This window comes from Alligator sinensis, unplaced genomic scaffold (genome assembly GCF_000455745.1).
Source record: "Alligator sinensis unplaced genomic scaffold, ASM45574v1 scaffold282_1, whole genome shotgun sequence".
Lineage (NCBI taxonomy): Eukaryota > Metazoa > Chordata > Crocodylia > Alligatoridae > Alligator > Alligator sinensis.
The window spans coordinates 133,758-157,507 of NW_005842380.1; the positions used below are offsets into that span (position 1 = coordinate 133,758).

Below are 23,750 nucleotides of genomic sequence, written 5' to 3' on the forward strand. Positions count from 1 at the left end.
GTGTCAAAGTCCGGCCGGGGGGGGCGTCTCCCAAGGGGACCAGCGACCCCATCCCAGCCCCCCAGGCGCTGCCCGCCCCTCAGGCTGCCAGCCACTGCGCAGATGTCAGAGGCAGGCCCTTACTGCCGCCTGTGTTTGGAAAGTGATGAATTTCTGCACCGACTAATTAGTCTCTAATTAGCAAGTGGAGTGTAAACAATCACAACAGATGGGGGAGAGGAAGAATTAGCAATAATGACCCTTCACTTGTGGGGCTGCGACTGGCATCCGCGGAAAGTGCCATCGCCGCCAGCTCCTCCCTACCGTGGCCGGGCGGGGGGGCATGCTGGGTTCCTGCAGCCTCGCATGCATGCGTGTGTGCAGAGCCTCCCCGCACGTGTGCAAGAAGTGACGGTGGTCTCCTGGGCACATTCTGCCTCCGTGTCCAGCTCTGTGCCGGCTCCGTGCCTGTCCGTCCTGCGGGGGGATGGCGCTACCTGAGGCGTCCACCTGCATGCATGTGCATGGTCGTGTGCATGGACACGTGCATGAGCATGTGCATGGATGCGTGCATGTGTGTGTGCATTGCTTTCCAGGGCTCTTAGCAGTCTCTGTGGACCAGCCGTGCAATCCTGGGCTCTCTGTGAGCAGAGATGACCCGCAGATGCAGCCCAGGTGCATAGCCATGGGTGTGCAACACCAGTGTGTAACCTGCATGAGCTCTCCCAGTCCCTCCCAGCCACTGGGGCTCTTATCCTGGGCCCTGCCCAGCCCAGCAGTGTGTGGGGGGAGAGAGGAGGGGGACATCTCATGCTGCCAGGGCCTCCCAGTGCCAATCTAAACGTGCCCAGTGCCCTTGCAAAGCAAGCCTCCCCCTCCCCGCTTCCTTCAAGTCAAGACCATTGCCCTCCTCACCTCGCACAGATCCAGCCTAGCCTGGATCGATTGGAGGTCGGCGGATTAAAGCCGTTCCCAGAACCACGTGGAAATCTCGGGTGCCGGAGCTTGCCTCCACCCCAGCTTGGGAGATCAATGCACCATGCACCAATCTCAGAAAGGATCCTGGGGGATTTCTGTCTCCCCCAAGCTGGCCCATATTTATCTCGCTCCTCCTCTTGGTAGTAGCCGTGGCCCAGGTTTCGCCGCCTAGCACCTTGCTGCTGCGCTTGACTACCCGCCACCCAGGATGTTTGTGTTCCCCGGGTCCCGGCGATGACAACGCTGGAGGGGCTGATTCCAGCCTCGTTGTGTTGGAGAGTAGGGGCATGGGGTGAAGGGATGTGCTCAAGGCCATGCAAGGAGTCGGTGGCAGAGCTGGGAGAGGGACCCAGGAGTCCTGAGCCATGTGCTGGCGCGTGACACGGGTCAGAGCATGTTTCTGATCTGGCCCTTTGAAATCAGGGGTGCTCCGCCGTGCTCAGGATCTGGACCTTCTATGCTGAGCTGCCTCCCGCCCCATGGGAGGGGGTCTGCCACGGGCTCTGCCGCAGCGGGTTAGCTCCCCTCCCATCTCCGGAGCCCGTCTGCACCTGTTGCCTCCAACCCTGCTGCTACCCCCTACCTGGGCACCCCCCTGCTCCTTTCCATAGCAATGGGCAGGGTGATGACAGCTCCAGGTGGTGACATCCTCCAGCACTGCGATGCCCTTGTCATGCAAATGAGCTGTATGTCCCAGGGAGGAGACAATCCCTCCAGGGTTTGCGTGCAGCCAGCAGCGATCAAAATGCAGCCAGCTCTGGGGTGGAGAGGGCCAACAGCCCAATACAACACGCACAGCACTGGCAAGGCAAGGGGGACCCCTGCCCTCCAGCCTTGGGCATCTCCCAGGAGACTCAGAAGGGCTGCGTGAGTTGTGTGGAGAGGTATCTGCTGAGCTGCCATGTCGCACCCCAGAAGCGGCTGCATTTCGGTGGTGAGCAAGCACCCCTGTGCAGCATATCCATGTGGTTCCTGTGCCACTCCCCAGAGCTGGCTGCACTGCACTGCACGAGGGATTTGCACATGTCCCAGGTCTCCCGTGGCCTCTGAGCACAGCCAAGATGAGTCTCCAGACCTCCCCAGTGCCCCACAGTAGGCTGGGGGGGTTGGGTGAAGGCACTTGGTTTTGCTCAGTCCCATCCCAGCTGCATACAGTGCTCTCCGCTCTCTAGCGGGTTTTGGTGCCACTGCCACTGTTTGGAGCGGGGTGTGCCGGACGTGCCAGGATGGGGCTCCACAGTGCTGGGGCGGGGAGTCAAGGTGCAGCCTGGTGTGGAGAGCGGGGATGGGGCGGTCGCGGGGGTGACACCTGTCACCTACGCCCCATCGCTGCAAGTGTGAGCAAGTGCAAGAGCGCCCCCCTGCCTGAGCCGAATCCTCACCAAGTGTCATAGCGTCTGTACTGCTCGCTGACGGGGCTGCCCTGGGAGCAGGGGCTGAGCGCTTAGATGAGAGGCTGCGGGGTCTAGCCCGGCCCCTGCCAGGAAGGTCTCAGGCTCGCATGAATTTAGTTCACAGCCATGCACTCACACAGCTCCTCTCAGCCCCCCGCCAGCTGGTGCACGCATGTGTGCACAGATGCATGCACACAAACGTATGCACACACAAAAGCCTCCTGGCCCTTTCCAACCCCGTCCTCTTCCACAGCACGTGTCTCCCCGGGTCGATCACTAAAGGGAAGCAGGACCCTCCCCACCCCCAGCAATGACCTCCACAACATGCTCCCTGCCTGGCCCCCCCTGCGTCATGGCACAATTTCCCTCGCCTTTTCACCCCTTGGCAGGGAAGAGTGGATGAAACAGTGGCAGCCGGGAGGGGAGCGGTGATGCCACAGCAGACCCCCGGGGTCCCTGCACGAGGTCCTGCACCAGGTTGTTCACACCTGCTGCAGCTGCTTGCACCAGCGCAAAGCCTGTGCCAAGCGAGCTGGGCAGGGAAGGCTCCTGGATGGGGGAAGCTCCAGGGACTCCCCATGCCCCGGGGACCTGCCCTGTCCTCCCCACCCGGACTGGTCCCCTCCCTGATAAAGCCTGGAGGGAAGTGCTACCAGCTCCCAGCACCTTGCAAGGGGCCTTATCCCAGGGACAGGGCAGCAATGCAGACAAGAGGACACGTGTAGCCTCCTCTCCCTGCCTGGCTGGGGCGGACGAAGGGCAGGGACAGAGGCATTTTCTCCTCTCTTCCACTTTTTAATCCCAAAAATGCAAGGGAGGGAAGAAAAGGAGGATTTTGCAGCACCGGGACTCTGGGAGTGGAGCAGGGCTGTGGGGAGCGAGGCCAGCAAAGTCATCCAGGGCAGGCCGGTGGAAACGACACCGATGACTTGGGGACCCCCGCCATGTCCTACGAGCCGGTGCCCTGCACTTTAGGATCACTCCTGGCCGCCGTCAGCTGCAGCTTCTTTTGGAGGGGAGGGAGGCCTCAGCCCTGCACCAAGGGGTAAAGCACCAGCTCCATTTCCGAGCGAGGGGGAAACTGAGGCACTGGTTAGTGTGGACTTAAACTTTCCGGCTCATCCCAGGCGCCAGCGCTTGGATCTGCTGGCAGAACCGATTGCCGCTCCAGCGCGGGCCGTGACGCCGGTAGAGCCGTGGCTTTTCTCTGAACCGAGTCGGGGGCCGAGATGGGTGCTAGTGTCCTGGATGGCGCATCCTCCCGCACCCTAAACACTTCTGGGGTTTTCCCCGGGCGAGGCCACGCACCCCCAGCCCTGGACTGTATTTAAGCTGCCAATCCTGGGTCTGTTCAGCTCCCAGGGGCCCAGCGAGGCGATGAATAGAAATGCCTACCTCCGAGCAAATTACCCAGCGTGGGGGCGCAGAGCCGCTGAGAGCCTTTTAGCGCACGGCGTGGGTTTCGCACCCCCTCCCCGCGCCGTGCCGGGTGAAGTGGCTCTTGTGTGCATATGCGAATGGGTCCTGCGCCAAGGAGCTCTTTATCGCTCCGGCCGGGAGCGCTGATGTTTTAAAGCCGAGCGAGAGCAAAGGCAGGAATCTGATGCAGAATAATAATAATAGTAAAAAAAAAAAAAAAAAGCAAATCCAGGCCTGATTCAAAGCCCACTTGAAAGCTGCTGGGGAACAGCCTCGCGCCTTTGAAGCGAAAGGGTTCCCATTTGTCGAGCGGCAAATGGACCCGCCTGCTTCGATCGAGACTTTTACTTAGCAAAGAGCTCCGCTGTTTCGTCCTGGCTCGCTGCCCGCCGGCCCCCTCTCTGCTCCCCCGGTTAGGAGCCTGGTGCCATCTGAAATGCTACAAAGACTGCAGGGAACAAAGGGAAGAAAGCTGCTGAGATAAGCCTTTGGTGGACTAAGTGCTTGCAAAACGGCTTGAGAGAAGGGGGCAGCTGGGAGCTGGGTGATCTCTGGGGGACGGGCGGGCTCCCGCAGGGCGCTGTGGGCGACCGGGCTGGTGCAAGCTGGCGTGAAGGCAGGATTTCCAAACGGCACGGCCTGGAAGTGCTCGGCTGGTAGCAGGGGAGAGTTGCAGCCCCAGAGCTTGGTGCAAAGCAGCTAAAAATAGGATGCTTTCCCCATCTCACCCTTCCCTTCGTGCAGACCCAGGGACTCGGCTGCAGCCAGGGAGAGGGGAAGGGGTGTCCGGGCGGGAGGGAGGTGCAAGTGCTGGGGGTATTGGGGTAAAAGGCAATGGCAGGGGAGGTGCGGATGCAAGATGCAGGTCAAGAAAGGGGCTCTGTGCTTCGCTAGCCCCCTCTCACCTGTGCCCCCGGTGCTTCCCTTGCAGATGACGTGTCGCCCTACTTCAAGACGGAGCCGGTGCGGAGCCAGGTGCACCTGGAGGGCAACCGCCTGGTGCTGACCTGCATGGCTGAGGGCAGCTGGCCCCTGGAGTTCAAGTGGCTGCACAACGGCAGGGAGCTGACCAAGTTCTCGCTGGAGTACAGGTGAGCCCGGGCACGTGCCCATCTCCTCGCCCTGCAGCCCCTCAACCCCGGCTGCGCCTTTGCCACGGAGAGCCGTCAGCCGGTGCCCCTTGAAGAGGGTCCGGAGAGACCCCAGGCTGCAGCTCTCCCTGCTTCATGCCTTCGTGCTGCCAGCTGCCATTGGTGGGCCCAGCTACAGACCCTGGCAATGAATGGCGCCAGCCCTGGCATGGGCCTGGCCCCAGTCCTGTCTGCCGCCAAGGCAGAGACGGAGCGCCGGGATCTCGGCGCTGGAGCCAACTTGCAGGGGGATGAGCAGGACCCAGGACATGGGCATGTGCCAAGGGGACGTGGGCATGTGCCAAGGGGACGTGGGCATGTGCCAAAGGGTCTCCCGTCTCAGCAGAGCATGACCCTCGTGACGCCGGCACCCTGGACCCAGCTCCTCATCAGTCATTCAGCCCCACGCGAGCCGCTCTGGTTAAAGCAGCCCTCACCTCCGAGGGCTTCTCGTTGCTGTGGCAACGCCTCATCAACCAGCCAGCAAGCGGGATGTGCCCTCCCGGATGGTGACGCCCGGGGCCGTTTGCGCCCCGGAGGGCAGCTCGGGGGCTCCCTGACTTTGCATGACCGTGGGGTGCGGGAGCCGTGGGGGTGGACCCTGGAGCTGCTGGCTTCCCCGGTCCGTGCCCGGGCTCTGCTGGGAGGTCTGTTCCTTCAGCTGAGTTTGCAAGGCAAGATCCCACCCCGTATCTTGGGATGCCACTGCCGCTGCCCAGGTTGCTGATGCCCGCACCCTGGATGAGCCCCTGGCACAGCTGGTTGCATGGGGTCAGCACCCAGGGAGACAGTGAGATGGGACATGAGTGTACCTGACCCTGGGGTACGACCTGGGCCCTGCCAGCCACGGTGTTTGGAGCCAGCCGGGGGACCAGGAGCTGAAAGCCTAGCTCTCCACCACCTGTTGAGAGCTCCCCGTTGAACGATGGGGAGCTCCGGGGACGGACCCCTTCCTGAGCCCTGCAGCCCGCCAGCAGTGCCAGCCTCGGTGCAAGGGCTGAGTTTGCCACCTGCCTCCTCCCAGGGCTGGATGTGGCCTGCTGGGGGTCCAGCCCATTTCCCAGACAGGGGCACGGACCTCGTTACATGCTGGGATTTGTGCAGTTCCTGCCTGCGTGTGATCCCCGGGCAGGGTTGGAGGGCCCCGCGCAGCCCCAGCTCCCCCAGGCCGGCAGAGACGCTCAGTGTCGGCGTGGGAAGAATGCAAAATGTCAACCATTAAATTGGATTGTGGGAACGCCGGCGAGAAGGGGGCGGGGGCGTGCAAAAGTGCAGAGCCCGGGGAGCGGAGCCACCTCCGAAGCAACGTGCTACCTGCTGCCGTGAGTACAAGGGGGAGGGGGGAGCCTGGAGCATCCGCGGCTGTGGTGATGCAGCCTCTAAAGTGCATGGAGCAGGCTCGCTGCGGGCAGTGATGCCCACTGGTTAGCCTAGGCGAGCGTGGGTCTGGTTCCCCTCCCTGGGAGCAGGGATGTCCTGGTGCTAAGCCCGGATTGAGATGCCCAGGGTGGTGGTGAGGGAATCAGGCTTAGGACCTAGACACCTGAGTCCTTTCTCCGGCTCTGCCACTGCCTTGCTGCCCAGCCTTGGTCAAGCATCTGCTGATTGTGTGCCTCAGTTTCCCCATCTGCAAAACAAGGACAGCGACCCCGTTTTGGAAGTGCTGTGGCTGCAGGGTACTGCACCGTCGTGTCTGCTTGCCTGTGATGCCCAGAGCTGGCTCCCGCCCGGGGATGGTGGAGGGAAGAGAGAAAAGAAACCTGTGGGGAGCGGAGACCCAAGCAAACCGAGAGCTGACGTGCAGCTAATGCAGCCCACAGCTGCTCTGCAGAGCATCGCCCGCCCGCCGTCTCCAGCCCAGCCTGCAGCATCACCTGGATCCATCCTGGCCGGAGCTGCCCGTCCCCGGGTCCCCTTGGAGAGGGCTCGGACAGCGTATCTGGAGCCCGACGGCTGCTGACAAGGAAGCCGGAGTGCCGGAATTAGTTATGATGGGCACAAATTGAATTTTAATAAAGATGTAGGTGGCACGGAGCCAGGTGGCTCCGGCAGTGGGAAGGTAGTAATTAAAAGTTAACGAGTTTAGTGACGGGCTAACCCTTGGAGAAGGGAGGGCCGGCTCCAAGGGCTGGCGAGAGGCAAGTGCCAGCCTCCGAGGCTGGGCACGGGGGTGGAGATTGGGCAGCGGAGCCGTGCGTTTCCAGGGAGGTCTATGGACAGACTGGTCGCGTAGAGATGCGCACCTGATCCTCGCTCCCACGGGCGCTGATGTGGGCAGGGGTCACCGTAGGGCTGGCATGGGTCAGCACCGGGGGAAGGCAGCCTGCCCCGTGCTCCCAGGGGGCTCGTGGGAGCGGAGAGCAGGCCTGCAGGGCAGGTTGCAGGCTCTTCTCTGCAAAGTGCAATGTGGAGATCCCTCGGTGCAAGGAGACCGGCTTTGGGATCCCTGCGCAGAACAGCGGACCCAGCCCCGCACCCTCCAGCAGCTTCGCTGGGTCAAGTCAGGGCAGGCCTCCAGGCCTCGGTGTCTTCTTTTGCAGGTAGCGAGGATGCCGGCAGGGCCCCAGGTGTGGTGCTTGCAATGGGAAGAACTGGAGAAGCGGGGGAAGTGTGCATGGGTGCCTGCACCCTGGAGCTGAGACTCTCCCATGAAGTGTGCAGGGCCGTGCACACCAGCTGCAGCTGCAGCGACCTGCCTCCCTCCCTCCTCTTCCTCCTGCACCATCCGGCTCAGACATGGCTTTGCCCCTCTGAAAGGTCAGGGGTGCAGGGGCACCAGCTCCCAGGACTCCCAGCTCGTGCAACTTCCCACTGCTCATCTCTCCGGCGCCCACATCCCCTGCGGGGTCGGAGCTGTCCTCGTCCCTGGCATCGCAGCATGCAGATCAGGCGCTCGGATGCCTTAACGAAAGCCTCTGCGGCCAGGAGCCTTGCTGCGGGTTGGGGATGTTTATTTCTCTCGCACAAAAAATGTTCCATGCAGATGAGCCGGGGCTGGTAATTCATCATCGGAGAGTGTCCTGTTCCAGGCCTGCTGCCGCCCCGAATCGCGCTGCTCATCCGTTACCCACGGACAGACCCGCTTGGCCTGGGCAACGCAGGCTCGTCTCGCTCTCCCACCCCATCTGGCACGGGGATCTCTCAGGCACCTTGAGGATTTCCCTCCTCCTCTCCGGGAGCTCGTCAGCCCCTCTGCTAGCAGCTTGGAGGCTGGGAAAATTTAATTAGATCTTAGACTCGCATATGAGCTTCTCCAGATGCTCCCACCTGCCCCAAATCTCTGCATGACTAATCCTCCGTTTTGGGTTTCGTCCCCAGCCTGGATGTCTGCGGCTTCCTTTGCTGGTGCAACGTGCTCATTTGGTGCCCTCCCGTGCAAGCCCCTGTGCAAGGCCATTGCCAACCCAGAGATCGGGGGGTGCATCCTTCATCTGCTGTGTCTCCAAGTTGTGTCCTTCGGGCTGGATTGGGGGGTGCATCCTTCATCTCCTGTGTCTCCAAGTTGTGTCCTTCGGGCTGGTTTGCGGGGTGCATCCTTCATCTCCTGTGCCTCCGAGTTGTGTCCCTGGGGCTGGCATGGAGCTCGGAGCTGCCCCAGGCACCTGCCGTTTCTTTCCTAGAAGGAAGGCTGCATCGGCCAGCCCCAAGGGCAGCATCCTGTAGCCACAGAGAAAAGCTTTCTGGATGATGAAGCAATCAGGACTCGTGGTAGAGGTGATAGCTTTTATTAGACCAACTAGATTTTTGCAAAAAATTTTGGAACAGCGGCAGAGACGGGAAGCAGGCGACGAACACGAGTCCTGGCTGAACCCCCCAAAGAATAGCAGCTTGGAGCAGAAGGCTTGCGACTGCCTTGGCTGTGCTGATGGTAGCCAAGAGGGTCTGGGACAAGCGGTGCGTGGGTCTGGGCTCTGCACCGGGAGCTTTGCTGGCACGGGGTGGCCGGAGGCAAGTTGTGCGTGCTTGAGGCTGTATAATAACCCCTCTCTGCACCTTCCTGGTTGATGTACAGGTCCAGGGCATGTGATCCCGGAGTTTGGAGCGAGAAGAAAAGCAGGTAGAGCCCCAAGCATCCCACCCTGCCCTCTGCATCGTCCCCCTCGGACCGGGGAGCACAAATATCCAGCTTGTTGCTCCAGCCTCCCTCGCCGCAGCCCAGCTCAGCTGCTCCCTCCCGCCCCTGCTCCGCAGGAAGCCGGCAGATTAATGCCTGTGCATGAATTATTCAAGGGCTTATTGTCCTAGCAGGACTGCTTGAGCCACGATTTACAAGGCCGCCGGAGCTCTCGCAATTCCCCGGGCCGCGCAAAAGCGCTGCCTCATCACGTGGAGCGCGGGACGGCTCCGGCCACATGTGTCACAACGCCGGCGTCTCCAGGCGGGAGTTAATTGAGATTCAATCGGGCCGTTAATGTGCGTTGATGAAGCACCAAGGGGGTTGTTAAGGACATATTGAGCGCATCCCGCTGCGGATGGCACGTTGCGTGTGTAGGTACCGGGATGCACGTGTGTGTCAGATGCCGGGGGCTGTTAAACCCTCGCTAAGTGTGTTTTAATGCTCACTTGACATTTCATTATCACACAATAACTATTCAAATACATGTCCCCCTCTAGAATTAATTAGTCATTAGACAGGAATGTAAATCAAAGGGGCCGCGCCAAGGCTTTTAGCTCCCAAATCCATTCCAGCTGCTGCTGCCGCGAGTGGTTTGCATCTGAAGTGCCGCACGGACTTTGCACTTGCGGGGCCTGGAGCTGCAGCAACCTGGTGGCACCGACAAAGCGTCCCCGCCAATGGAGCCCAGCCCGGCCCCGACACCCGGGCCCCGGGACCTTCTCAGGGACGTCTTGAGCCACCGAGGTCTGGGCACCTCCACATCCGATGTGCTGCCAGGGGCAGCTGCATTGGCAGGGAGGGGAGGGAAGTTGCTCCCCGGCCCCTTTTCCAGCAAGCCAAGGCACTGTTTCTCCTTGGGCTGCTTGGGGGACGTTTCCTTTCCCTGCCTTTGTGCCCAGGGAGGAAAGGAAAGCGCCTGCTGCTGATGTTGATCTGCGTGCGTAGGGCGTACAAGACCGTTATAGAGCCTGGGGACACAGCACGGTGACAGCTCAGGGGATGCAAGGGCACCCGGGACCCTTCCAGCCCATTATCTGTCCCTGAATGACATGTGGAGGGGCTTCATGAAGCCATCCCCCAGGCAGGGCTCCTGCAAAGACAGCTGGCTGGATGGGGCAAGGCGTTGTGCATGCCTTGCTCTCATCCAGCCATTGCCCTGATCTATAAAGCCGACCGGCTCAGGCAGGCCAGGCTCGGCCCCTTCCAGATGAGGCGGACCCCCAGCTTCAGAAAAGTGCCCCCCAAGTTTCCAGGTAGTTTCTTGACCCCTGCAAGGCAGTCGCCCGGGCCCTGGAGCCTGGCCTTGGCTGTGCCCTGTTTGCTGGCTGGCATGGCCCTGCTTTCTCATGGCAAAGCCCAGGCCCAGCACTCAAAGGGACCCCACAAGAGCCCACCGCCCGGGGCAGGGGAGAGCGCAGCTCCTGCCATCACCCATGCCACTTGCCGGTTTGCAAGCCCCTGCCTCGGCCCTCCCTTCTCCATCCCCCTCTCTCCCGAGGCGGCCACGTCCCCGTGTCAGGTGCAGGTGTGAAATCAGTTACGATCCTTTTAATGCCAAGTGCGATCGGGAAGGGAATCAAATTAAACCCAGCTTGGATAAAAGCCTCCACGGGCGCCAGGCAGCAGAGAACAAAGTCCCTCCTCTCCTTTGGTTAATCACTGCGGGCCAGGCTGCGCTGGATAATTGATTTCCTTTCTCGGGGCTGTTTCCATCCGTTCAGGTGCGTGCCAAAGCCCGGCTCTGTGATGTTCCCGCGGTCTCCGGTGGCGCGGAGATGAGGCCCATTCATTGGGCCAGCAAGGGGGTCTCGCGTCACCAGCTTGCTTGAGTCTCTTCATCCCCTTCCCCGTGGCTGGTGGAGACCCATCAGCCGTGTGCCATGTGTTTTGCAGAGAGGGAAGATGGTGCCCAGAAAGGGCGGAGAGGGCACGGAGGAGGTATTGGACTGAGATGAGGGGCTGGTGTTGGCCTGAGTATCCAGGAGGGTTTGGGCACTGGATGTGAGCGCTGGGTTGTGTATAGCCCCGGTGAGGGAGGTTGCACGTGGGCTGCGGGCACGTGGCTCTGCCAGCATCGCGTGTCTGTGCGTGTTTCAGACCATGATGCACAGATACATGCACGCCTCCCCATGCACACTTGCAGCCCGTGTGCACGTACACACCTCCACGCGCATGCGGCATGTTGGAGTCTGAGCTGGCAATGAGAGGAAGGGACACAAGCGTCCAGGGCTTGGTGGAACGAACTCAGGTCACTGCTGTTGGCAGGGATGGAGCAGGGTTAAGGGGTTAGGAGCCGAAACCCTTGCCGGGAGGACGTGCTGGGTAGACTGCCCGGGTGCAGGGAGCTATCGAGGGGGGAGCTATGGTGCTAGGAGCTATCAGGTGCCCACTCCCAGCACCGTGGTGCACGCTGACCGCCTGCTCTGCACTTCCCCTGGGCATGGAGCCCTCTGCGAGCCCCTCCTCTGCCTGCTTCTCTCTCCCGAACCCCCCTTCCACGTGCTTGTCCTGGTGTTGGTGCCCTGTCGCATGCACGGCCGGGCTGCACCTATGGGTGCTGCAGCACCCCTGCCACACCAGGGAACCCCGGCCTCTTCCCATTAGAGCCCAGCTGGAGGCGGATGGAGTGTGCGACTGACGGGGGAGAGGGGTAGCGTGCATGCAGCCGCATCTTTGCACACATGTCCAGGTACACAGTGCGTGTGACCAAAGGAGCACAGGGGTGGGGGGGAGAAAGGCACGTCTCTGCACACATGTGCAGGCACATGCTGATGGAAGGGAGTGTGCTCAGGCCCCAGCGTGGGGCTATGCCAGGCCCCGTGTGCATGCACGGGTGTGCGTGCAGTGGTGGCGGCGGCAGCAGCATGGTGATTTATTAAGGAAGACGTGGCAAGGAGAGCCTGCCCGTTCCTCCCGGCGTCCCCATCAGCCCCTGACAGCTCGGCAGGACGGAAATATCTTATTTAAAGCCCAGAAGGATCATTTTGAAGATCAGGCCTGACACTCAAGGACTCGCTCCCGGACACTGCTCCGGCTGTGGAAGTCCTGCTCCCTGCCACCCACCCCTGCCCATGATGGGGTGCCCAGCTTGTGATCTCGGGCACGGCTTGCACGCCTGGGCTATGCCTGAACCGGGATGGGGGTATCACAGGGACGGTGCAGAGAGCAGGGGGAGAGATGGGGTGGATTTGGGCTCCCCTCAGCCTGCTCAGCCCTGGCGTGGAGCCCGGCTCAGCCCTGCTGTGGGATGGATGCGGCCAGGGTGCCACAAGCTCCAGGATGGACACGCGGGGCCTGGCACTGTGGCTGGGGAAGTGCGCGGGCAAGCCGAGGGGAAGGGCCAGGCAGGCAGGATGCTGCTAGCTGCAGGGAGGCTGGGCTGCAGGCTGCCCTTGACCTTGAGTAACCCTCCCAGTGGCGTCCAAGTACGGGGGCCGGTGCTGACACCTAGCGGCCGGTCGGGAGCCTGGCCCGGCCGTGGGATTTCGGGCACCGGGTGGGTGGGGGTGCCCTTCCCCCTCCCACCCCACTGCTGGGCATCTGCTGGGCACTGGGCCGCGGAGGGGCACAGGGTTGGTGACCGGGCCGGAGCTACCACCACCCGGGGAAGGGCATCCGGCTTGCAGCTGGCTCACGCCATGCACAGCAATCATCCCTGGTGTCTCGAATCCGGGCCGTGCCAGCATCTCTCATCAGCGCTGTCTCTCTCTGCCCCACGCCAGGTACATGATCACGTCGCTGGACCGCACCCACGCCGGCTTCTACCGCTGCATCGTCCGCAACCGCATGGGAGCCCTGCTGCAGCGGCAGACGGAGGTGCAGGTGGCCTGTAAGTGATGCCCGTCTCCGAGCCCCCCGCAGCGGAAGAGCTGGCTGGAGACCTGGCGGGTCAGGGCAGCTGACAGTGAGAGCTGAGATAGATGAGAGCCGGCCCAGTGGGTCGGGGGCCGGGTCAGAGCTGGGCAGGGTGCCCTGATGCACCCCCCTGGGTTGCTCCCACCCCGGTTCAGGCTGGAAGCAGGAGGCGTCTCCTCCGCCGCGGCTCCCAAAGTAAACACTGTTTGTAATCGTTACGGGGAGCGAGCGCCCGCGCGCTGGCGCGGGCGAGCACCTGCATCCATCAGCGGGAGGCAGCTCAGGCGCCCGGTGCCGCAGTGATGGATGGAGAGCTGTCATCGGGCTCCCGCCGCGCGCTGGGAGCCCGAGGCCTGGCCGGCTCTGCAATCTCCCCTGCCCTCGTGAGGAGCTGGGGTGGGCTGAGCTCTGCTCAGATTGGGGCCCTTTCCCAGCACCATCTGCCCTGGGGTGCAATCCCTGGCTCCGCACCTCCTCGGGCCTGTCGCCTTGCCCCTCAGGGCTTGATCCTGCTCTGTAAAGCAGGGAGGAGGATGCTGCAGTCATGCCCTGGCCCGTCTGCAACATACAGCTCCGAGCACCGCGGGGTCCTGCAAGGATCACCCGCTTGCGCCAGTTTTCTGGAGGGTTTACTGCAAGCCTGGATGGGGCAGAGTGAAATGCACCCGCCCCTGGCGAGTCCTTTCAAGGTGAACGGTGCGGTGTCATTCACCATCCTCGGCACGGGGCCGGCTGATGCAAAGCGCCTTCGAAAGGCCGTCCCGGGGGGAGCCGACGCTGCCGGGGCTGAACGCACCGGCACTCCTCTCCCCTCGCGCGCGGGTGACGGGAGCGGGCGGTGACGTCCTTTGGAAAGGAGAAGGGAAAGCGAGGGTGACAGGGCAGGTGGGGCCGTGCTGAGCCTGGCACCGGAGAGGGTTGTCCATGGGGGCACGGGCACAGTTCTCCTGCCAGGACCCCTCCAGCGCAGGCTGCATCCAAGCCAGCCCGGTGGTAATGCAGCTGGGGGGCTCTTTTTTGCTCCGGGCTGGATTTGAACGTGTCCAGAGCAGAGCCGCGGGGGCCTGCGTCTGACGTGCATCCGGGAGCGCAGAGACCCGCCAGTCCCTCGCGGTGCAAGCGGGCCCCGAACCCAGCGCCTCGCTCCCCTCCCCGCGTTAGCAACCCCCCCGATGGGGTCCCGCAGAGGTGCTAGCACACCCCGTTCCTGAAGAGCGATGACAAATCAGGAAGCTAATGAGAAATTAATAAGGCAGCTGCGCTAACAACTAATGATAATGGCAAAGTCGTTAAAAAAAGATTCTTTACATGTTTTTAATTACCGCAATTAAGAGAAGTCAATAAAAATCCCCCCCCAACGCCCCCCACCTACCCTGGTTTCTCCTCAGTTATTTATTTTTAGCGGCTATAAATTGCCAGCGCGCGGGCGGAGGGCGGCTCTGACCTCGGGCATCGCGTGGAGGGTGTTGTCGGATGCCCCCATCCCCACGGCATCCCCCGTGGGAGGGCAGGATGGAGCGTGCATCTCTAACGATGCCCGGGTTGAGCTGGGCTGTCCTGGGGGCTGCACCGCAGCCCTCCGAGCCTGACCCCGTGCACTGCAGCCCCGTGGCCTGTTCAGACCTAGCCCCGGAAAGCTTGCACCGGAGCATGGACGGGCGCTGCAGAGAGGTGGGAGCCACCCGGGTCCCCTCTTCTTTCCAAAGCAGCTGCATGGGGTGCAGGGCAGCGGTGCACAGGACCCCCCCTACCCGACCGCCGCATCTCCCTTTGCCTTGCAGACATGGGCAGCTTTGAGGACGGCGAGGCACGGCAGAGCGTGTCGCACGGCGAGGCGGCCGTCATCCGCGCCCCCCACATCGCCAGCTTCCCCCAGCCCCAGGTCACCTGGTTTCGCGACGGCCGGAAAATCCCCCCCAGCAGTCGCATGTGAGTACGTCCCGGCGATGCCTCTCCTCTTCCCTGCCTTGTCCCCTTGTCCTCTGAGATTTCCCCAGACACCTCAAGGCTGCCTTTGGGGGGGTCTGCCCTATATCCCCCTCCTTTTCCTGGTGGGATCCAACCTGCCGACAAGCCTGCGAATGCTCCCCCCACACCGCCCGCGCGCTCCCAGCCCGGGCGCGCGGGGCCGGTCCCATTAAGTGCCAGCTCCATCAACCTTATCGCGGCAATTACAGCAGATTAATATTCATGGCAGAGTTAAAAGGGGTCCCTGGAAGCGAATTGGCTGGTGTCTGTGCGAGGGAGATACGGATCTGATGAATGCTATCAGGCTGGCAGCGCCGGCCGGGGTGGCAGGCGGCGCGGGCTGCTGTCGTACCGGGGAAAGAGAGCTCCCTGCCCCCCTTCACCCCCCGACCGACTGCGGGGCGATTAGCAGCCCCTTGTCAACCTGCTGATGCCTCAACCGTGGCACGGACACGTTCGTTGTGTTTCTAGCCCCTAATTAAATTATCACGCGGCTGCAGGAGCTGCCTGGTGCGATGCACAGTCTTCTCAGGGAGGGGCTGAGCGCAGGCAATAGTAAGCAGAGGAGGAGAGTGGAGGGAGGCTCAGGACCCTTTCCTGCACCCACCATGTGCCCCGTGCCCTCCGTTTGGCCTAGAGACACCCTGCTGTGGCCCTGGGGATGCCAGAATAGGGCAGATAGGGCACAGGTGCCCAGTGCCTGTAAGACCAGAATCGCATCCTGGACTCATGAGAATGGAGGGCAGAAGAGGGCACGGCGGGCAGCTGCCTGAGTCTGCACAGAGCCTGAAACAGGCACTCCAGGATGCCTCCAACTCAAGGCAGCGGGACGTCCAGGATAGTGGTCAGGCCCTGAACGGCTCCAAGCCTCTCCGGAGAGATTTCAGGGGCTCGTAAAAAGTGATGAAGTGCGACCCGCGCAAGGTGGGTCTGGGCCGCCGTCCCCGCTGGAAGCAGGCAGCGCCATTAGCGGAGCTGTTTATCCACGGGGACGTGTTCCCAGCCCGCCGCACTCACCTAATGGGAGACGGCGCCGGGAACTTGCCTGGATTTGTCCTTGTTAAACTAACATTAAGGGTGTTTAACAGATGTCTCGGGCGCGGCGCGTTAACATCCGGAGATAGACTTGACAAACTAATGGCTTTGTTTATCATCGAGAAAATGAATAAAGGACAGAAAAAAACCCAGGGAGGGAGATGGATGAGAGGAGAGCGCCCGGCCCATGCGGGCTGCCGTTGTCTGCCGGGGAAAAATGGCTCCGTCTCCCCGCGCAGACAGACCCATCCATAGCGAGACGCTCGGCGCCGTCCCCGCGGTCACGCATGAGCCCTTGGGAGAGGCGGTGCGTGGCGTGTGTGCTAGCACGCCTGCGGGTCATCAGGGTCTCTCACCACGTGACCGTGCTAGATGCATGTGCACACACAGACATGCTGCCTCCGGTGCACGCAGCCGCTGACGTGCCCGGATTCGGCACGCAGACGCACACGTGATAGATGCCAAGGGAATGAGGAAGCAGCAAATGGTTGTGAGTTCAGAGGAGGAAAGGGGATTTCTGTGCAGTCGGTCTCTTCCTGGGAACAGTGCGTCTGCGTGCTCTTGCTCCGCATTACCGTGTGTAAGAGCACACACACGCACACATTAATCACGGGACATCTGGCACGCCGGCCCTCGCTGGCAGCTGTAGTGAGCGTTCAACTTCTGGTGCCCGAGCAGCCAGAAGAACCACGCTCCCCTCCCGTGGGTTGCACACACAGCGAGCATGGACACGGTCTCTGCACCCATTGCACACGCATGTAGCAACACACGGCAGTCCCCAGCATGCACTCCCACGGGCCCACGCATGCCCAGGAGCTGCTGGCTTCACCTGTGCCAGCGCCAGCCTGCTGCAATTGAGTTGGCAACCCGCACCGACCATGCAGGGAGAGGAGCGCATCTCCTTTCTATTTGCAAAGCAGGATCGAGGAGATAAAGCTCTTTATCTCGTATTTAATGGTAAAATATATTCCCCCAACCGTTTCATGCTGCCAGCAGATTAGATCATTCTATATAAAAAAAAAACAACCCAGAGAAACCCTATTAATCTGCAAATGCCCAGTGTGTCCCCCCGCCTCCCCTCCAAACACTTAGTCCTGGGGATAATTTAGAGCCGGGCAAGGTAAATGCCGGAGATGCTGCTCTTCGCCCGAGATTAAGGGCTTTGTTGCCACGTTAATTTGTGGCCTCCCACGCTGCTGCCACTGCGATTTACCCCCATCGTGAAACGCACCCGGTAAGGGTGTAAAACACCCCAGGGATGCTGATGTGCCCACGCTGAGGCTGACGCTGTGTCTCCTGCTTTCTCCCCCCCACACCAGAGCCATCACGCTGGACAACACCCTGGTCATCCTGTCGACGGTGGCACCCGACGCGGGGCGGTACTACGTGCAAGCCGTGAACGACAAGAACGGAGACAATAAGACCAGCCAGCCCATCGCGCTCACCGTGGAAAGTGAGTGCACGGCGGGCGGGCAAGTGCAATGCCCGACTGCCCTGGAGCTGCGGCGTGCGCCCTTCCAGGGGTGCACGGCAGTGGAAGCAGAGCCGGGGCGGGTAGGTGCCCGGCAGCCTCTGCCATCCACCCGTGTCCTCATAGTGGGGACGCCCAGGGGCACGAAGCAGCTCGTGGGTGCCACGGGCCAGCATTAGAGTGAGACCTGGAGGGGTCGTGGACCAGACCCCACCGGTACCCCCGTCCTGCCCGCGCCATCGTGCATCTGGTGTCCTGGCCCCTGCTTCCCGGCGCTCCGCTTGGCTCAGGCCCAGATTTAATTTGCAGTAAATCTCTGCGGAGGCTCCAGCTTCTGCTGACTTCACAGTTCAGCCTCCTCAAATTTATTTAGGCACTTTGGGCCCAGCCGCAGGCGCTCATTATCTCGCGCCGCGGCCCCCGCTTCCCCCACCCTGGCCCCCGCCACCCGGCTCCGTCCTTGCCCACGATAGATAGGGCCCACGAGGGGCACCCCCACCCAGCCCTGGCGAGGAGCATTGCTGGGCTGCAAGGGGCTGCATTTCTCATCCCGGGTCCCAAGCCGGCAGGTCACGCCCCCGTGCTCCTCGCCTGCTGTGGGGTATCCAGCATGGCTTGGAGGTGTCGCTTCCTTCCCAGGAGCTGGGCAGAGCACGGGTACCCCCAGATGAAGCCAGGGGTGCTCCCAATCCAGGCTGCAAAGAGGCTTGGCTCTGGCCCTCCTTCTCCTGGCTTTATGCCTCTCCCGTCCCTGTCCCGCTCGTCCCCGAGCTCCATGAATCTGTTGTTCGGTAGCTCGGTGTCCCCGCGCACCATAAACAACGCCGGGGCCGTGTTTATGGATTCAGCTATATCAGCAGCTTTCAAGCCGATCACTTTTTTACAGCGCCTACATGAGGGTTTTTTATTGTTGCAATTATTTTGCTTTATATAGTCCCCCTCTCCCGCCTTTCCTGGCTGTGCCAGGCTGCTGCCTGCCTGCTCGGCTTCCCCCCGCCCCGGCCCTGGAAGGAGCTGGGGGTGTGGGATGCAGCCAGCAAAGTGCAGCCGTCCTGTTTTTGGGTGGAAGTTGGGAAGGGGAAGTCAGCCAGGGGCCCTGAGCATGGCGGAGGTCCCGGCTGGGTGGCAGGGAGGCCTCTGCAAGGCAGGCTGGAGTGAATTGAGCTCTTCGTGGGTCACAGGACTCCAGATGTTGGCTCCCCAGTGCAAAATAGAGGGGAAAAATCACTTCTTTCAATCTGGCAATGCACCTACCAATGCAGCCGAGGATGCCCTTAGCCTTCTTGGCAACCTGGGCACGCTGACAGCTGCCATGATTCTCTCCCTAGATGTCGGTGGCCCGGCAGATCCCATCGCCCCCACCATCATCATCCCGCCCCGCAACACCAGCGTGGTGGCCGGCACCTCGGAGGTGACCATGGAGTGCATAGCCAATGCCAGGTGGGTACCCGCAGCCCGGGGACTGGCACGGGCCAAGTTGGGGAAGGAGGGAGAAGCCACCGCCAGGGCTCTGCACCGCTCTGACCCCTGCTCTGCGCCAGGCCGCTGATCAAGCTGCACATCGTGTGGAAGAAGGACGGGGCGGTGGTGTCCGGCGGCATCAGCGACTACAACCGGCGCCTCACCATCCTCAACCCTGCGCTGAGCGACAGCGGCTACTACGAGTGCGAGGCCGTGCTGCGCAGCAGCAGCGTGCCCTCTGTCTCCCGCGGCGCCTACCTCTCCGTGCTGGGTAAGGAGGCTGGGCACCTGAGGCATGAGTGTAATGAGTGTGCAAGGGTCTCAGCCCGGTCGCCAGGGCACAAAGCCCTCTCACCCTGATCCGCCTCAGCATGGGGCTGGGGTAGAGCAGGACCAGGCACCTCGGGGCCCATTTCTGGGCTTCCCCTTGCAGAGCCGCCGCAGTTTGTCAAGGAGCCGGAGAAGCACGTGACGGCCGAGATGGAGACAGTGGTGGTGATCCCCTGCCAGGCCAGAGGTGGGTGCTGTCCCAGCCCTGCCTGCTGCCCAAAGCTGCCTCTGCCCGCGGCTCATGGTGTCTCTTGGTGGGGGGGGTGGCAGGTGGCCCGCCCCCCGCCATGGCCTGGTACAAGGACGCGGCCCCCATCCACCTGGAGAAGCTGTCGCGCTTCCGGCTGCAGCCCGACGGGAGCCTGCAGATCAGCGGGCTGGTCCCCGACGACACTGGCATGTTCCAGTGCTTCGCCCACAACGATGCCGGCGAGGTCCAGACCTCCACCTACCTGGCCGTGACCAGTAGGTTCCAGCCCGCCCATAGCCCCTTCCCCCTGGGGGGGTTGGCCTGGGCTGGGAGACCTCCAAGGACCCCCAGAGCAAGCCTGGGGTGGGGAGGAAGGGGGCACCTCCTGCTCCTTTGCCCGGGTGCAGCTGGGCAGGGGTTGGCCTCAGCGCCGCGGGTGCAGACGCCCCTTCAGACCCCCCCCCCATGTCTGCCCGGGCAGGCATTGCCCCCAACATCACGCGGGGGCCGCAGGACAGCACGGTGATCGACGGCATGTCGGCGATCCTCACCTGCGAGACCTCGGGGGCGCCGCGCCCCGCCATCACCTGGCAGAAAGGTAAGGGCAGGGGGGCCAAGGGGAGCTGGGCCCGGGGGACGTGTGCAGGCCACGGGGGCGGCGATGCCGTGGGGCCTGGCTGACAGCTCCCCTCCATCCCCGTGCCCACAGGTGAGCGGATCCTGGCCAGCGGGTCGGTGCAGCTGCCACGCTTCACCCTGCTGGAGTCGGGCAGCCTGCTCATCAGCCCCACACACATCGCCGATGTCGGCAGCTACACCTGCCTGGCCACCAATTCCCGCGGCGTGGACGAGGCCTCGGCTGACCTGGTTGTCTGGGGTAAGGCGCCTCCTGCTCCCTGGCCCGGAGCCCTGGGCGCGTGAGCCCCGGTGACCCACCACATGTCTGTCTGCCCCGCAGCCCGGACACGCATCACAGCCCCGCCGCAGGACCAGAGCGTCATCAAGGGCACCAAGGCCTCCCTGAGCTGCGGTGTGACCCACGACCCCAGTGTGACCATCAGGTATGGAGCCCAGCCCTGCCCCAAGGGGTGGCAGGTGGGAGGGCACATGCCCCTTCCTCCTGAGCAGGGCGAAGGGCATCTGGGTGCCAGGTAAAGAGCCCACAGGAGCTCTCTCAGCCACCCATGGTTGCATGCACACATGTGCACACGCATGCACACGCCCCTGAGCCTTGTCAAATCAAGCCTGCACTGCCACCTGGTGCCCAACCCAGGCATGGCACTGCCCACACCCATGAGATGCACACACACAGACGGGCATGCACACACACACATCCATGGGGAGGGGAGCTGGGTGGAGTGGTTGCAGCAGGATACAGGGAGCCAGGACTCCTGGGCTCTCTCCCCTTTTGGGGAGGGGGACAGCGTCCAGTGGACACGTGTTGGGGGGTCAGGACTCCTGGGTTCCAGCTCTGCCCCGTCCCCACGCAGGCACATCTGGGAGAAGGACGGGGCGCCCGTCAGCGTGGACAGCGTCCCGCGGGTCCGGCTGGATGGAGACGGCACCCTGCACATCTCCCAGACCTGGTCGGGTGACATCGGCACCTACACCTGCAAAGTCGTCTCCGTCGGGGGCAACGACTCCCGCAGCGCCCACCTCCGTGTCCGGTAAGGGCGCCATGCTCCCCAAATGCCCCCCTGCCCCTGCCTTACCCTACCTTTGTTTCTAAGGTGGGCATCGCCTCTTCCTCCAGGCAGCTCCCCCATGCCCCGGAGAGCCCCGTGGCTCTGCTGAGCCCGCTGGAGAAACGGGCCATCAACCTGACCTGGGCCAAGCCCTTTGACGGGAACAGCCCCCTGCTGCACTACGTGCTGGAGGTCTCCGAGAACAGTAAGGCAGCTGGCACCCCCACTTCTCCCCACGCCGGAGCCTTGTCTATACCAGGGCAGCTAGAGCCAGGCGGGTGGGCAGTACACGTGCAAGTGGCCCCGGGGGCTCCCTGGCTTAAGGGACGGGTCCCTGCTCCTTCGGGACATGCCAGGAAACCCCGGTGGCCTGGGAGGCCGGCTGAACCCCCTGCTTCAGCCCTGCCCCTCGGCCCTGCAGATGCCCCCTGGACCATCCTGCTGCCCAGCGTGGACCCCGAAGCCACCTCGGTGGTGGTGCGGGGCCTGGTCCCCGCTCGCTCCTACCAGTTCCGCCTCTGCGCCGTCAACGACGTGGGCAAGGGCCAGTTCAGCAAGGACACGGAGCGGTGAGTCTGGCGGAGGGGGCCGGCGGCGGGCCATGCCGGGGCTCTCCCTCTCCACACCCTCACCTGCCAGGTCCCTGCAGGGTGTCTCTGCCGGAGGAGCCGCCCTCGGCGCCCCCCCAGAACGTCATCGCCAGCGGCCGGACCAACCAGTCCATCATGATCCAGTGGCAGGAGCCCCCCCGGAGCCGCCCTCGGCGCCCCCCCAGAACGTCGTCGCCAGCGGCCGGACCAACCAGTCCATCATGATCCAGTGGCAGCCGCCCCCCGAGAGCCACCAGAACGGCCTCCTGAAGGGCTACATCATCCGGTAGGCGGCTTGCGGGGGGAGAGAAGAGGATGGGGAGCCTGTCCTCGCCGGCGAGAGGGGGTCACAGGGCTCCCCTGAAGCCACTCACCTGCTTGCTCCCCTCCCCAGGTACTGCCTGGCCGGGCTGCCCGTCGGGTACCAGTTCAAGAACATCACCAACGCCGACGTCAACAACCTGCTGCTGGAAGACCTCATCATCTGGACCAACTACGAGATCGAGGTGGCGGCGTACAACAGCGCCGGCTTGGGCGTCTACAGCATGAAGGTGACCGAGTGGACGCTGCAGGGAGGTAGGCAGGGCAGGGGGGCACGGCTGGGCAGGGTCTCCATGGCCCCCATCCTGCTGGGGGTTGGCCGTGGCTTGCAGATATGTTGCTCTGCGTCCTGAATCGGCCCCGTGGCTGCCCTTGTCTCCCGCAGTGCCCACCGTGCCCCCCGGGAACGTGCAAGCTGAGGCCACCAACTCCACCACCATCCGCTTCAGCTGGAACCCGCCCAGCCCCCAGTTCATCAACGGCATCAACCAGGGGTACAAGGTAAGGGCGGCCTGGCTCCGCGCATCCCCCTTCCAGGAGGAAACCTCCTCGCCATCAGCTCCGCCATAAACCAGCTCAACTTTGCTCTGGTTAAAAAGGAGCCGTGGCTCCAATTGACTGGTGCCTGACTATTAGAATAATATTTACCAAGATTTAACACGTCCACGGGAGCCGATGCGCCGTAATTAATTCCAAATCGTAATTAATTCCAATTTACATTAATTAAATTGAATTAAAAACATTAAACTTGTTTCTTAATCCACTCAAAAGAAGTTCAGGGATGTAATTGCCACGGAACAAGATAACCAGAGTAAGTAGGATATTTAACATTCTTATTAAATGTCACTTAGTATTTTTGATTAGTATTTTTAGGGCCTAATTAGATACTAATTAACTTGCTATAGGCGATCCTGCACAATGCCAATTAATGCCCAAATATCTTTCTAAATGGAGTGCAGAGCCCGCGATTATGCATTGTTATCAGCGGGAGTTAATCACAAGGCGTGCGCTGTATATTGTTTCGTATGGATAAATACCCGTGCTTATTAAAACGCATCGAGCGTTTCTCTCCCTCGTTAATTGATATTTAATCAACTCCGAATAAATGAGAGGCTCCGAATGAAAGCTTTTAATTTGGAGATGCTATCGAGGACTTTCATTTGCTTTGAGAGAAGCACGGGGAGGATGTCCCGTCCCCGGAGGGGATCCGCGGTCCCTCGGGGAAAGTCGGCCTGGCAAGTCCGTGGCGCGCCTCGGAGGCAAGCAGGCACAAGCCTGCCGAGCTTGCAAAGCAAAGTCATTAGCAGTGCCGATGCCGGGAGCTCTCCGGGGCAGGGATCAGCTGCATTCGTGCAGCGCCGTGCACAGCAGGATCCTCCCAGGATCCACCCCCACCATGCCACGACAAGGATCATTTTGGATGCCCGCTTTACATTTTGCCCTCCGCACTCAGAAGCTCAGGACCTCGCCCCTGCCGGGTGCTGGGGGTGCAGAGGCTGTAATGCTCGTGTCCCCCTCAGCTGATCGCGTGGGAGCCGGAGCAGGAGGAGGAGGCGACGGTGGTGACGGTGCGGCCCAACTTCCAGGACAGCATCCACGTGGGCTACGTGGCGGGGCTGAAGAAGTTTGCCGAGTACTTCACCTCGGTGCTGTGCTTCACCACGCCAGGCGACGGCCCGCGCAGCCCGCCCCAGCTGGTGCGCACGCACGAGGATGGTACGTGGAGCCTCGTGGTCCTCGCAAGTCCCCGGGTCTCCCTGGGAGCCCGGTCCATTCCCTCTCCTCCAGGGATGGGGGGACACACACCCCGCTCAGACCCTGGTTCAG

General features: G+C 62.3%; 1 protein-coding gene across 11 annotated transcripts in view; it reads left to right on the forward strand.

The window, feature by feature from the left end:
• Positions 1–23,750, forward strand: part of SDK2 (sidekick cell adhesion molecule 2) — a 70,780-nt gene that overhangs the window by 29,494 nt on the left and 17,536 nt on the right. For 3 of the 11 annotated variants that reach the window (XM_025210917.1, XM_025210918.1, XM_025210919.1), the window contains exons 1-21: positions 4,880–6,222; positions 8,913–8,957; positions 10,911–10,955; positions 12,740–12,846; positions 14,654–14,801; positions 17,195–17,328; positions 18,675–18,786; positions 18,888–19,078; positions 19,241–19,324; positions 19,408–19,602; positions 19,809–19,925; positions 20,037–20,204; positions 20,286–20,388; positions 20,818–20,994; positions 21,081–21,217; positions 21,434–21,581; positions 21,662–21,752; positions 21,839–21,888; positions 21,997–22,178; positions 22,309–22,424; positions 23,444–23,639. In XM_025210917.1, the coding sequence (XP_025066702.1) occupies positions 5,987–6,222; positions 8,913–8,957; positions 10,911–10,955; positions 12,740–12,846; positions 14,654–14,801; positions 17,195–17,328; positions 18,675–18,786; positions 18,888–19,078; positions 19,241–19,324; positions 19,408–19,602; positions 19,809–19,925; positions 20,037–20,204; positions 20,286–20,388; positions 20,818–20,994; positions 21,081–21,217; positions 21,434–21,581; positions 21,662–21,752; positions 21,839–21,888; positions 21,997–22,178; positions 22,309–22,424; positions 23,444–23,639 (2,782 nt within the window). In that variant the 5' untranslated portion in view covers positions 4,880–5,986. The other 8 variants (XM_025210921.1, XM_025210924.1, XM_025210923.1 and 5 more) reach the window with 8 other exon arrangements.